We start from the raw sequence: 13,388 nt of genomic DNA on the forward strand, positions 1-13,388 counted from the left end.
TGTGATAACGTGAGTCAAAGAGAGATGTAGTGAGAAGAAAAGCAAGCTGCAGACAGTAGGCTAGTGTAACTGTCCATGGTGCTGAAACACAATTTCTACTCAATAAAATAATACAATTATATCAATAAATAAACCCAGGGCAAAATAAATCAAGATGGGTTCTGATAATGTTGTGGCTTCCCTGTGGATCTCGGACTTCATATGACCATTTTACGACGTCAGTAATATGACGTCACTCGTCATCTCATTATTGAGCAAAGTTCCTGCCCAATTCAAGCGTCGTTGACTTCAACACACACACACACACACACACACACACACACACACACACACACACACACACACACACACACACACACACACACACACACACACACACACACACACACACACACACACACACACACACACACACACACACACACACACACACACACACACACACACACACACACAGTAAGACTAGCATTGTGTGTCTGATATATGATCACAATATTAAACGATTGACATAGAGATTCCTGACGTTCAGACAACTGAAAGGGAAAGATGCTCAGTTCAACATTCTAACCTCTAGAGGAGAGTCTGGTTCATCCAAGATGCTCTTTTCGCTCTGCATTCGCTGCATCGTCCCTGTAGAACTGGGGTCCATTATCAGTATGTTCTGACTACCAGCTCTGCCGAACTTACTGTCACTCATTCTGGAATCAGTAGTCCCGCACACCTCGTAATTGTACACATGAGGGAGAGTCCCTGTCCCCAAAGTGTCTGAGTAACGTGGTGGATAATATGGAATCACTGGGAGATTGGAATGATAGAGGATGCGGGAGTGCCTCCATCTGTATATCTTCACTGATATAATAACAACTAAACACGTGATGAAGAGAAAAGAAACTACAGCCAAAGCCAAGACTAAGTAAAAAGTCAGATTGTCATTATATTCTTTATCGTGGGTGAAGTCAGTGAACTCAGAGAGAACTTCAGGGAAGCTGTCAGCCACCGCCACGTTAACATTGACTGTAACTGAACGAGATGGCTGTCCGTTGTCCTCCACTATAACAGTCAGTCTTTGTTTCACAGCATCTTTATCAGTGACTTGTCGGATAGTTCTTATTTCTCCATTCTGTAATCCCACTTCAAACAGTGCCCTGTCTGAAGCTTTCTGTAGTTTATATGAAAGCCAGGCATTCTGTCCAGAGTCCACATCGACAGCCACCACTTTAGTGACCAGATAGCCCACATCTGCTGAACGAGGCACCATTTCAGCCACCAGAGAGCTACCACTTTGGACTGGATACAGAACTTGAGGTGCATTGTCATTCTGGTCTTGGATCAGTATTTTCACTGTCACATTACTACTGAGTGGAGGAGAGCCTCCATCCTGAGCTTTGACACAGAACTGGAAATCCTTGATCTGCTCGTAGTCAAAAGAACGCACTGCGTGTATGACTCCACTATCAGCACTAACAGACACATATGCGGAGATGGGAACTCCGTTAACAGATGAGTCCTCCAGTATGTAAGAAACGCGGGCATTCTGGTTCCAGTCAGAGTCGCTGGCTTTCACTGTGAATATAGAGAGTCCTGGTGTGTTGTTTTCTACCAAATATGTCTCATATGTTGTCTTTTCAAAGACAGGTGCATTGTCATTCACATCAGAGATCTGTAAGGTGAGAGTGACGCTGCTGGACAGTGAAGGCACTCCCTCATCAGAACACGTCACACTGATATTATACTCAGAGGCTCTCTCTCTGTCCAAATCACCATCAGTCACTAGACTATAGAAACTACCAGATGTCGATTTGATTGCAAATGGAATGTTGTCATTAATATCACAATGGACTTGTCCGTTAGTTTCAGAATCAGGATCACTTACACTCATTATAGCTACTACTGTATTTGGAGGAGAGTTCTCTTTTATTGTAGCCGATCTTGAAAACATATTGATGGTCGGGCTGTTGTCATTTATGTCAATTATATCAATAATGACTTTACTCGAATCTGAGAGTCCACCTTGATCAGTTGCCTCTATATCAATCTGATAATTTTTTGCATTTTCAAAATCAATGTTGCCATTTAATATAAGCTCGCCCTCATCAGTAATGTGAAAAAGCATTGAAACACTCTGCATGCTATCACCGATGGCGTAGGTAACCTCTCCATACGATCCTTTGTCTGCATCAGACGCACTTACTTTTGTAACAAGCGTTCCCTTTAAAGAATTCTCAGTGATGCTTGCCTTATATACGGGTTTGGTAAAAATCGGAGCGTTATCATTAGCGTCCAGAACAGTAACATGAATTTGCATTGTTCCTGATAATTGAGGCTCCCCTCCATCCACAGCCGTTAAGATTAACGAAATATGCTCTTGTTTCTCTCGGTCTAAAGGTTTCTGTAAAATCATTTCTACCTTTTTACTGCCATCAAATTGATTATGCAGTTTAAGCATGAAATTGTCACTCGGTTTCAGTGTGTAACTTTGAAGACCGTTCAGTCCTATATCAGAGTCAACTGCTTTCTCCAACATGAATTTAGAACCGATTATCGCAGTCTCACTGATCTCAAATGTTCTCTCGTTCTTTTTAAATACAGGAGTATTGTCATTAACATCTGTGATTTCAAGAGTAATGGGGAAAAATTCCATTGGGTTTTCTAAAGTGATCTGAAAATGTAAAGCACAAGGCGTTGTCTGTCTGCAGAGCGCTTCACGATCTATTATTTCTTTGATAAGGAGGACTCCCCTTTCTTTATTTAGCTCGATGTATTCTGCACTATCTCCTGTATGAATACGAGCTTTGCGTGATAATAGTCGTCTAGCATCTAAACCTAAATCCTGCGCTATATTACCAACTAAAGAGCCTCTCACCATTTCCTCAGGAATGGAGTAGCTGACCTGTCCGAGCACTGAGCTGAGAGAGAGGACCGAGATAAACAACAGTACTTGCCGTCTCATTGTTTCCTCTGTCATGTATTTTTCACCAGAACAAACGTAGTATCCGTTTTACAATGAATATTCCGCCCGATAAGGATTAAAATATATCAGGAAGATGAATGTAATCCACACGTGCCAAACAAAAGAAAATGCACTTTTCATATCCGTGAATGGTTCTCTCTGTACCCCTGACGGTGCGGTCTTCGTCTGTCTCAACACTTCTGTCCAATACATCAACTACATGTAGGAGGTTCTGCCACAGATCTATTCTAGCTCAAACACGCTGGGCAACAGCGGCCCGCTGAGTTCAGAACATGAAATAACACATATCAAAAGTCCAACACATTTATACAATGTAATAAGCCATAGATCTAATCTTTCGTAAACGTTTAGGGTTTGTTCGTGCTTAGGTGCACATTTTTACCATACCACCAAAACCACGAGGACAATTAATTTATTAAAGAATACTTACTAATGCCATTATGTCAAAGACTACACTTTTAAAATTAAATAATTTGCATAAAGGTGAGAAGTGGGAGCACGATAACGTGAGTCAAAGAGAGATGGAGTGAGAAGCAAAGCAAGCTGCAGACAGTAGGCTAGTGTAACTGTCCATGGTGCTGAAACAAAATTTCCACTTAATTAAATAATACAATTATAACAATAAATAAGCCCATCTCATTAATGGGCAAAGTACCCGACCAATTCAAGCGTCTGACTTGACAAAGACACACGCACACACACACACACACACACACACACACACACACACACACACACACACACACACACACACACACACACACACACACACACACACACACACACACACACACACACACACACACACACACACACACACACACACACACACACAATATTACACAATATTAAACTATTGATATCTAGAGATTCCAAATGCTCACGCAACAAAAAAAGTGTGCAGTTCAACATTCTAACCTCTAGAGGAGAGTCTGGTTCATCCAGGATGTTTTTTTCAGTCTGTATCCACTGCATCGTCCCTGTAGAACTGGGGTCCATTATCAGTATGTTTTGACTATCAGCTCTGCCGAACTTACAGTCACTCTTTCTGGAGTCAGTCGTCCTGCACACCTCGTAATTGTACACATGAGGGAGAGTACCTGTCCCCAAAGTGTCTGAGTAACGTGGTGGATAATATGGAATAACTGGGAGGCTAGAATGGTAGAGGATGCGAGACTGTCTCCATCTGTATATTTTAACTGATACAATGACAACTAAACAAGTGATGAACAAAAAGGAAACTACAGCCAAAGCCAACACTAAATAAAATGTCAGGTTGTCATTGTACTCCTTGTCGTGTGTAAAGTCAGTGAACTCAGAGAGAACTTCAGGGAAGCTGTCAGCCACCGCCACGTTAACATTGACTGTAGCTGAGCGAGAGGGCTGTCCGTTGTCCTCCACTACAACAGTCAGTCTTTGTTTCACTGCATCTTTATCAGTGACTTGGCGGATGGTTCTTATTTCTCCATTCTGTAATCCAACTTCAAACAGCGCCCTGTCTGTGGCTTTCTGGAATTTATATGACAGCCAGGCATTCTGTCCAGAGTCCACATCAACAGCCACCACTTTAGTGACCAGGTAGCCCACATCTGCTGAACGAGAAACCATTTCAGCCACCACAGAGCCACCAGTCTGGACTGGATAGAGAACCTGGGGCGCGTTGTCATTCTGGTCTTGGATCAATATTTTTACAGTCACATTACTACTGAGTGGAGGAGAGCCTCCATCCTGAGCTTTTATGAGGAATGTGAAATCCTTGATTTGCTCGTAGTCAAAAGAACGCACTGCATGTATGACTCCACTATCAGCACTAACAGATACATATGAAGAGACGGGCACTCCGTTAACAGAGGAGTCTTCCAATATGTAAGAAACACGGGCATTTTGGTTCCAGTCAGCATCTATCGCTTTAATTGTGAATATAGAGAGTCCTGGTATGTTGTTTTCTATAATATAGGCTTCATATGAGGTCTTTTCAAAGAAAGGTGCGTTGTCATTTACATCTGAGATTTGTAAGGTGAGAGTGACGCTGCTGGAGAGCGAGGGCACTCCCTCATCAGAACACATCAAACTGATATTATAATCACAGGCTCGCTCTCTGTCCAAATCATTATCTGTCACGAGGCTATAGAAATTGTTGGATGTCGACTTTAATAAGAATGGAATGTTTTCATTAATGACGCATTGGACTTTACCATTCTCACCAGAGTCTGGGTCTTGAATATTAATCATTGTTACGACGGTATTAGTTTTGGCATTTTCAGAAATCACGTTTGATTTTGACATAATATTTATAACTGGCTTATTATCATTCATATCCATAACATCGACTATCACTTTACAAGAACCTGTTAGTCCTCCATCATCACTCGCTCGTATATTTATCTGGTAGTTTCTTGCCTTTTCGTAGTCTATTTTTCCAATCACTCTGACCTCTCCGCTTCCCTCATTTACGTCAAATATGCCCTTGATATCATCTAGAGTGTTCCTGATTGAATATGTTATTCGTCCATATGATCCATGATCAGCATCTGAGGCGCTAATTGTAGTAACCACTGTCCCTTTTGGAGCATTTTCTGTCACGGTAGCTTTGTATACGGGCTGCGTAAAAACAGGAGCATTATCATTAGCGTCTAACACAGTGATGACAATATGCATTGTTCCAGACATCTGAGGATCACCTCCGTCTACGGCCGTCAAAACTAAAGCTATATGCTCGTGTTTCTCTCTGTCGAGTGGCTTTCGTAAAACCATCTCAACGTTCATTTTTCCATCTGGTTGACTATGCAATTCAAGTACAAAATTATCAGTTGGCTTCAAAAGATAGCTTTGAAGGCCGTTATTTCCAACGTCTAAATCCATCGCCCTTTCCAAATCAAATTTCGCCCCGCTGACTGCAGACTCGCTTATTTTGAAATTAATTTCACTTTTCTCGAAAGCAGGAGGATTATCATTGACGTCAACAATCTCAACTGTTATACTGTAAAATTCCATGGGGTTTTCTAAAATAATCTGTAAATGTAAAGCACAAGGTGTCGTTTGTCCACATAGCGCCTCTCTGTCTATTCTGTCTCTGATGAGGAGGACGCCCCGGTCTCTATTTAGTTCGAGGTATTCTGCAGTGTCCCCCGTATAAATTCGAGCTTTCCCTGATTTAAGCCTTTTAGCATCTAGACCTAAATCCTGTGCTATGTTGCCAACTAAAGAACCTTTGACCATTTCCTCAGGAATGGAGTAGCTGACCTGCCCGGCCACCAAACTGACCGAGAGGAGCGAGATAAACAACAGTATGCCTACTTGCCGTCTCATTGTTCTCGTCGATATATTCCCAAAACGTCAGGTAAACAACACAGCATGTAAATCGGTCAAGGTAAATTGAATTTGAAATTGTTCTCCATCATCAAGGATAAAACAAAACAAAAAACATGTGCATATTCCTAAACCACCAGCGGCAAAAACACAGGCTATATATCCGTGATTAGTGTTCTTTGCATTGCGGACTGCACAATCATCGTCTCTCCCTTTCTCTCATTCTTTCGAGATGGGGAGGTACTGCTGAAGATCTGTCCATGAAGTGCAACAGCGGCCCTAAGAGTTCGGAAAATAGACTGCATGAAATATACAGAAGGCTCTTGAAACACATGCTGTGGCATAGTAACTAATAACACCCTATAGTCTGACTCGTGATTTTTAGAATGTGTAGCAGTAAAGGCTCAGAGCCTCTGCCTGATGACCAGAAGGTTAATATGTCCCCCTGCCTGAGAGAAGAATTCCCCTTTAGGCTAGTGGATAAAATGTTGGCTTTCCACGCGGGAGACCGGGGTTCAATTCCCGGGAGTTACAAGTGCAGAGTATTAAGTAACTATTTACTATTTATCTGCTTACCTAATTGGAAATTAGTCAGAAATGCAACTAAAATAATGGCAAGTCAAACTGCTAAGTTAATGTGCCTGTTTCAGCAACATTTAGTTGCAGTATTGTCACTGTCCAAGGTGCTGAAAGGATAGCGTCAGAACTTGACTGAAAGATAGAACGAGAGAACAGTGGTTTCACTGTTCATATCATGGTTTGCATATTAAATGAATTGGAAAAACAATTATTACATTAATGAATAACAAAGCTACCCTCTAGAGGAGAGTCTGGTTCATGCACTACTGCAAATGAAATACATTGCAAGGTGGTAAGACTAGAGAGGGACAGATTAGCACCACATTCTCACGGACAAAGTGAAAAGCAAAGCATCTGCGGCAGCATAGTGTAGCTGTCCATGGTGCTGAAACTAAACATAAACACTAAACTAAATCCAATATATAGAAAAGAAAAAGAAGAAAACAAGAAGAAAATACACACTTCTGGGGTTTCAACAAATGAATCGTGGCCGAAAAGATAAAGATAAAAGGTACTGTATCATTCAAACCTCTAATGGAGAGTCTGGTTCATCCAGGATGCTCTTTTCACTCTGTATTCGCTGCATCGTCCCCGTAGAACTGGGGTCCATTATCAGTATGTTCTGACTACCAGCTCTGCCGAACTTACTGTCACTCTTTCTGGAGTCAGTCGTCCTGCACACCTCGTAATTATACACATGAGGGAGAGTCCCTGTCCCCAAAGTGTCTGAGTATCGAGGTGGATAATATGGAATCACAGGGAGATTGGAATGATAGAGGATGCGGGAGTGTCTCCATCTGTATATCTTCACTGATATAATAACAACTAAACACGTGATGAAGAGAAAGGAAACTACAGCCAAAGCCAAGACTAAGTAAAAAGTCAGGTTGTCATTGTACTCCTTGTCGTGTGTAAAGTCCGTGAACTCTGAGAGAACTTCAGGGAAGCTGTCAGCCACCACCACGTTAACATTGACTGTAACTGAACGAGAGGGCTGTCCGTTATCCTCCACTATAACAGTCAGCCTTTGTTTCACAGCATCTTTATCAGTGACTTGACGGATTGTTCTTATTTCTCCATTCTGTAATCCCACTTCAAACAGCGCCCTGTCTGTGGCTTTCTGCAAATTATAGGAGAGCCAGGCATTCTGTCCAGAGTCCACATCGACAGCTACCACTTTAGTGACCAGATAGCCCACATCTGCTGAACGAGGCACCATTTCAGCTACCAGAGACCCACCAGTCTGCACTGGATACAGAACCTGAGGAGCGTTGTCATTCTGGTCCTGGATCAGTATTTTCACAGTCACATTACTACTGAGTGGAGGAGAGCCTCCATCCTGAGCTTTGACACGGAACTGGAAATCTTTGATCTGCTCGTAGTCAAATGAACGCACTGCATGTATGACTCCACTATCAGCACTAACAGACACAAATGAGGCAACGGCCACTCCGTTGACGGAGGAGTCTTCCAGTATGTAAGAAACACGGGCATTCTGGTTCCAATCAGCATCTCTAGCTTTCACTGTGAATATAGAGAAGCCTGGTGTGTTGTTTTCTACAATGTAGGCTTCATACACTGACTTCTCAAAGACAGGCGCGTTATCATTTACATCTAAGATCTGTAAGGTCAGAGTGACACTGCTAGAGAGTGAGGGCACTCCCTCATCAGAACACGTCACACTGATATTATATTCAGAAGCTCTCTCTCGGTCCAACTCATCTTCTGTTACTAGGCTATAGAAATTACCAGATGTAGATTTTATTGCAAATGGGATGTCTTTACTTATAATACAGTGGACTTGTCCGCTCGTTTCAGAATCAGGATCGTTTACACTCATCATAGCTACAACTGTATTTGGAGGAGAGTCCTCTTGTACTGAAACCGATTTTGAAATCATATTGATGATCGGGCTGTTGTCATTTATGTCAATTATATCAATAATGACTTTACTCGAATCTGAGAGTCCACCTTGGTCAGTCGCCTCTACATCAATCTGATAATGTTTAGCCTTTTCATAATCAATGGGACCATTTAATATAAGCTCGCCCTCGTCAGTAATGTGAAAAAGCATTGAAACACTATGCTTACTATCACCGATGGCGTAGGTAACCTCTCCATTCGATCCTTTGTCTGCATCAGACGCCATTACCTTTGTAATAAGCGTGCCCTTTAAAGAATTTTCACTGATGCTTGCCTTATATACAGGTTTAGTAAAAATCGGAGCGTTATCATTAGCGTCCAGAACAGTAACATGAATTTGCATTGTTCCTGATAATTGAGGCTCCCCTCCATCCACAGCCGTTAAGATTAACGAAATATGCTCTTGTTTCTCTCGGTCTAAAGGTTTCTGTAAAATCATTTCTACCTTTTTACTGCCATCAAATTGGTTATGCAGTTTAAGCATGAAATTGTCACTCGGCTTGAGTATATAGCTTTGAAGACCATTCAGTCCTATATCAGAGTCAACTGCTTTCTCTAACATGAATTTAGAACCGATTACTGCAATCTCACTGATCTCAAATGTTCTCTCGTCATTTTTAAACGCAGGAGTATTGTCATTAACATCTGTGATTTCAAGAGTAATTGGGAATAATTCCATTGGGTTTTCTAAAGTGATCTGAAAATGTAAAGCACAAGGCGTTGTCTGTCCGCAGAGCGCTTCACGATCTATTTTTTCTTTAATGATGATGACTCCTCTTTCTTTATTTAGCTCGATGTATTCTGCACTATCTCCTGTAAAAATACGAGCTTTGCGTGTTGATAGTCTTCTAGCATCTAAACCTAAATCCTGTGCTATATTACCGACTAAAGAGCCTTTTGCCATTTCCTCAGGAATGGAGTAGCTAACCTGTCCGAGCACTAAACTGAGAGAGAGGACCGAGATAAACAACAGTACTTGCCGTCTCATTGTTTCCTCCGACATTACTCTTTCGTCAGAACAAACGTATCCGTTTTACAAAGAATATTCCACCATCAATTAAAAATGTATCAGGAACATGGATGTAATCCACACGTGCCAAAAGAAATAAAAAACGCTTTGTATATACGTATGTGTTCTCTGTACTGCTAACGGTGCGGTCTTCGTCTCTATTTGTGTCCAGTACATTAACCAAATAGGGGAGGTTCTGCCACATTCTAACTCAAACACCCTGTCCAATAGCGGCCCGTTGAGTTCAGAATAAGAAACTGCACGAGAAAAATACATCACCAGGAAGGGGAAGGAGAGAAGTGTAAACACTTATAGCTGCACCATACCACGAAAACCACAGGGATAATTAACTTGTTATGAATGGAAACGCACGTTTTGTCATTAAGCCAAAGACTGCCAGGCCTACAAATGAAATACAATTCAAGGTGTTAATAGATAGAGTGGCTGATTATTACCACATTCTCACGAACAAAGTGAAAAGAAAAGCAAGCCGCAGTATGGTGTAGCTGTCCATGGTGCTGAAACTACATTTCCAAGAAATCCAAGAAAAAGAAAAGAAAAGGGTAAAATAAAAATAAAAGACATATGGGCTTGTGATGTGCCCATATACCAAAAAAGTGTATATGTATATTGTAAGATTCAAACCTCTAGCGGAGAGTCTGGTTCATCCAGGATGCTCTTTTCACTCTGTATTCGCTGCAACGTTCCTGTAGAACTGGGGTCCATTATCAGTATGTTCTGACTACCAGCTCTGCCGAACTTACAGTCACTCTTTCTGGAGTCAGTTGTCCTGCACACCTCGTAATTATATACGTGAGGTAGAGTCCCTGTCCCCAAAGTGTCTGAGTAACGTGGTGGATAATATGGAATAACTGGTAGATTGGAATGATAGAGGCGGGACTGTCTCCATCTGTATATTTTCACTGATATAATAACAACTAAACACGTGATGAAGAGAAAGGAAACTACAGCCAAAGCCAACACTAAGAAAAACGTCAGGTTGTCATTGTACTCCTTGTCGTGTGTAAAGTCAGTGAACTCTGAGAGAACTTCAGGGAAGCTGTCAGCCACCACCACGTTAACATTAACTGTTACTGAACGAGAGGGCTGTCCGTTGTCCTCCAATATAACAGTCAGTCTCTGTTTCACAGCATCTTTATCAGTGACTTGCCGGATTGTTCTTATTTCTCCATTCTGTAATCCCACTTCAAACAGCGCCCTGTCTGTGGCTTTCTGTAGTTTATAGGAGAGCCAAGCATTCTGCCCAGAGTCCACATCAACAGCCACCACTTTAGTGACCAGATAGCCCACATCTGCTGAACGAGGCACCATCTCAGCCACCAGAGAACCAGTCTGCACTGGATACAGAACCTGAGGAGCGTTGTCATTCTGGTCATGGATCAGTATTTTCACAGTCACATTACTACTGAGTGGAGGAGAGCCTCCATCCTGTGCTTTGATGTGGAACTGAAAATCCTTGATTTGCTCGTAGTCAAATGAACGCACTGCATGTATGACTCCACTATCAGCACTAACAGACACATATGAGGAGACAGGCACTCCGTTAACAGGGGTGTCCTCCAGTATGTAAGAAACACGGGCATTCTGGTTCCAGTCATTGTCTCTAGCTTTCACTGTGAATATAGAGAGACCTGGTGTGTTGTTTTCTATAATGTAGGCCTCATATGAGGTCTTCTCAAAGACAGGAGCGTTGTCATTTACATCTATGATCTGTAAGGTCAGAGTGACACTACTGGAGAGTGAGGGCACTCCCTCATCAGAACACGTCACACTGATATTATATTCAGGAGCTCTCTCTCGGTCCAACTCATCTTCTGTTACTAGGCTATAGAAATCACCAGATTTCGATTTGATTGCAAATGGGATGTTTTCACTTATAATACAGTGGACTTGTCCGTTAGTTTCAGAATCAGGATCGTTTACACTCATCATAGCTACGACTGTATTTGGAGGAGAGTCCTCTTGTACTGAAACGGATTTTGAAATAATATTGATGATCGGGCTGTTGTCATTTATGTCTATTATATCAATAATGACTTTACTCGAATCTGAGAGTCCACCGTCAGTCGCCTCTATATCAATCTCATAATTTTTGGCCTTTTCATAATCAATGGGACCATTTAATATAAGCTCGCCCTCGTCAGTAATGTGAAAAAGCATTGAAACGCTATGCATGCTATCACCGATGGCGTAGGTAACCTCTCCATTCGCTCCTTTGTCTGCATCAGACGCGCTTACTTTTGTAACAAGCGTGCCCTTTAAAGCATTTTCAGTGATGCTTGCCTTATATACGGGTTTGGTAAAAATCGGAGCGTTATCATTAGCGTCCAGAACAGTAACATGAATTTGCATTGTTCCTGATAATTGAGGCTCCCCTCCATCCACAGCCGTTAAGATTAACGAAATATGCTCTTGTTTCTCTCGGTCTAAAGGTTTCTGTAAAATCATTTCTACCTTTTTACTGCCATCAAATTGATTATGCAGTTTAAGAATGAAATTGTCACTCGGCTTTAGTGTATAGCTTTGAAGACCGTTCAGTCCTATATCAGAGTCAACTGCTTTCTCTAACATGAATTTAGAACCGATTACCGCAATCTCACTGATCTCAATTTTTTTCTCGGCCTTTTTAAAAGCAGGGGTATTGTCATTAACATCTGTGATTTCGAGAGTAATGGGGAATAATTCCATTGGGTTTTCTAAAGTGATTTGAAAATGTAAAGCACAAGGCGTTGTCTGTCCGCAGAGCGATTCACGATCTATTTTTTCTTTAATGATGATGACTCCTCTTTCTTTATTTAGCTCGATGTATTCTGCACTATCTCCTGTAAAAATACGAGCTTTGCGTGATGATAGTCTTTTAGCATCTAAACCTAAATCCTGTGCTATATTACCGACTAAAGACCCTTTCGCCATTTCCTCAGGAATGGAGTAGCTGATCTGTCCGAGCACTGAACTGAGAGAGAGGACCGAGATAAACAACAGTACTTGCCGTCTCATTGTTTCCTCCGACATTTCTTTTTCGTCAGAACAAACGTATTATCCGTTTTACAAAGAATATTCGACCCGACATGAATTAAAAATGTATCAGGAACATGGATGTAATCCACACGTGCCAAACAAAATACAAACAGCTTTGAATATACGTATGTGTTCTCTGTACTGCTAACGGTGCGGTCTTCTTCTGTATAATGTTTTGTCCAGTATATCAACTAAATAGGGGAGGTTCTGCCACGTTCTAACTCAAACACCCTGTCCAATAGCGGCCCGTTGAGTTCAGAATAAGAAACTGCATGAGAAAAATACATCACCAGGAAGGGGAAGTGTATAACACTTACTAGCATGCACCATACCATGAAAACCACAGTGAATAATAAACTTGTTATAAATGCAAATGCCGTTTTGTCATTAAGCCAAAGACTGCGCTCCTAAAAATGAAATAAATGTCAAGGTGTTAAGAGATAGAGTGGCTGATTAGCACCACATTGGACAAAGTGAAAAGCAAAGAAAACCGCAGTATAGTGTAGCTGTCCATGGTGCTGAAACTACATTTCCAAGAAAAAGAAAGAAAAAGGGGAA

The 13,388-nt window shown here is 41.6% G+C and overlaps 3 protein-coding genes across 7 annotated transcripts in view; all 3 read right to left on the reverse strand.

Annotated features, from left to right (window-relative positions):
* The window catches only part of LOC311065419 (protocadherin gamma-C5-like), a gene marked incomplete at its 5' end in the record, with an annotated part of 366,358 nt that overhangs the window by 76,029 nt on the left and 276,941 nt on the right, over positions 1-13,388 (reverse strand). Inside the window, one exon of one of the 5 annotated variants that reach the window (XM_084085770.1) lies at positions 7,389-9,785. The exons of the other annotated variants lie outside the window; for them this stretch is intronic. Within the exon in view, the coding sequence (XP_083941896.1) occupies positions 7,389-9,785 (2,397 nt within the window). Of the gene's footprint in view, positions 1-7,388; positions 9,786-13,388 lie in introns of those variants that run through there. 5 annotated transcript variants of the gene reach the window in all.
* On the reverse strand, positions 551-5,203 carry LOC311065649 (protocadherin gamma-A2-like; the record flags this gene model as incomplete). Its single annotated transcript, XM_084086093.1, has 2 exons — positions 551-1,740; positions 5,059-5,203. 2 exons carry the CDS (start codon positions 5,201-5,203, stop codon positions 551-553), a joined length of 1,335 nt encoding a protein of 444 aa, XP_083942219.1.
* Positions 10,431-12,824, reverse strand: LOC311065427 (protocadherin beta-16-like; the record flags this gene model as incomplete). The annotated part of the gene is made up of 1 exon (XM_084085779.1): positions 10,431-12,824. The coding sequence occupies one exon, from the start codon at positions 12,822-12,824 to the stop codon at positions 10,431-10,433; it is 2,394 nt and encodes a 797-aa protein (XP_083941905.1).

Source organism: Gymnoscopelus microlampas, assembly GCF_963454915.1.
Source record: "Gymnoscopelus microlampas genome assembly, chromosome: 18".
Taxonomy (NCBI): domain Eukaryota; kingdom Metazoa; phylum Chordata; class Actinopteri; order Myctophiformes; family Myctophidae; genus Gymnoscopelus; species Gymnoscopelus microlampas.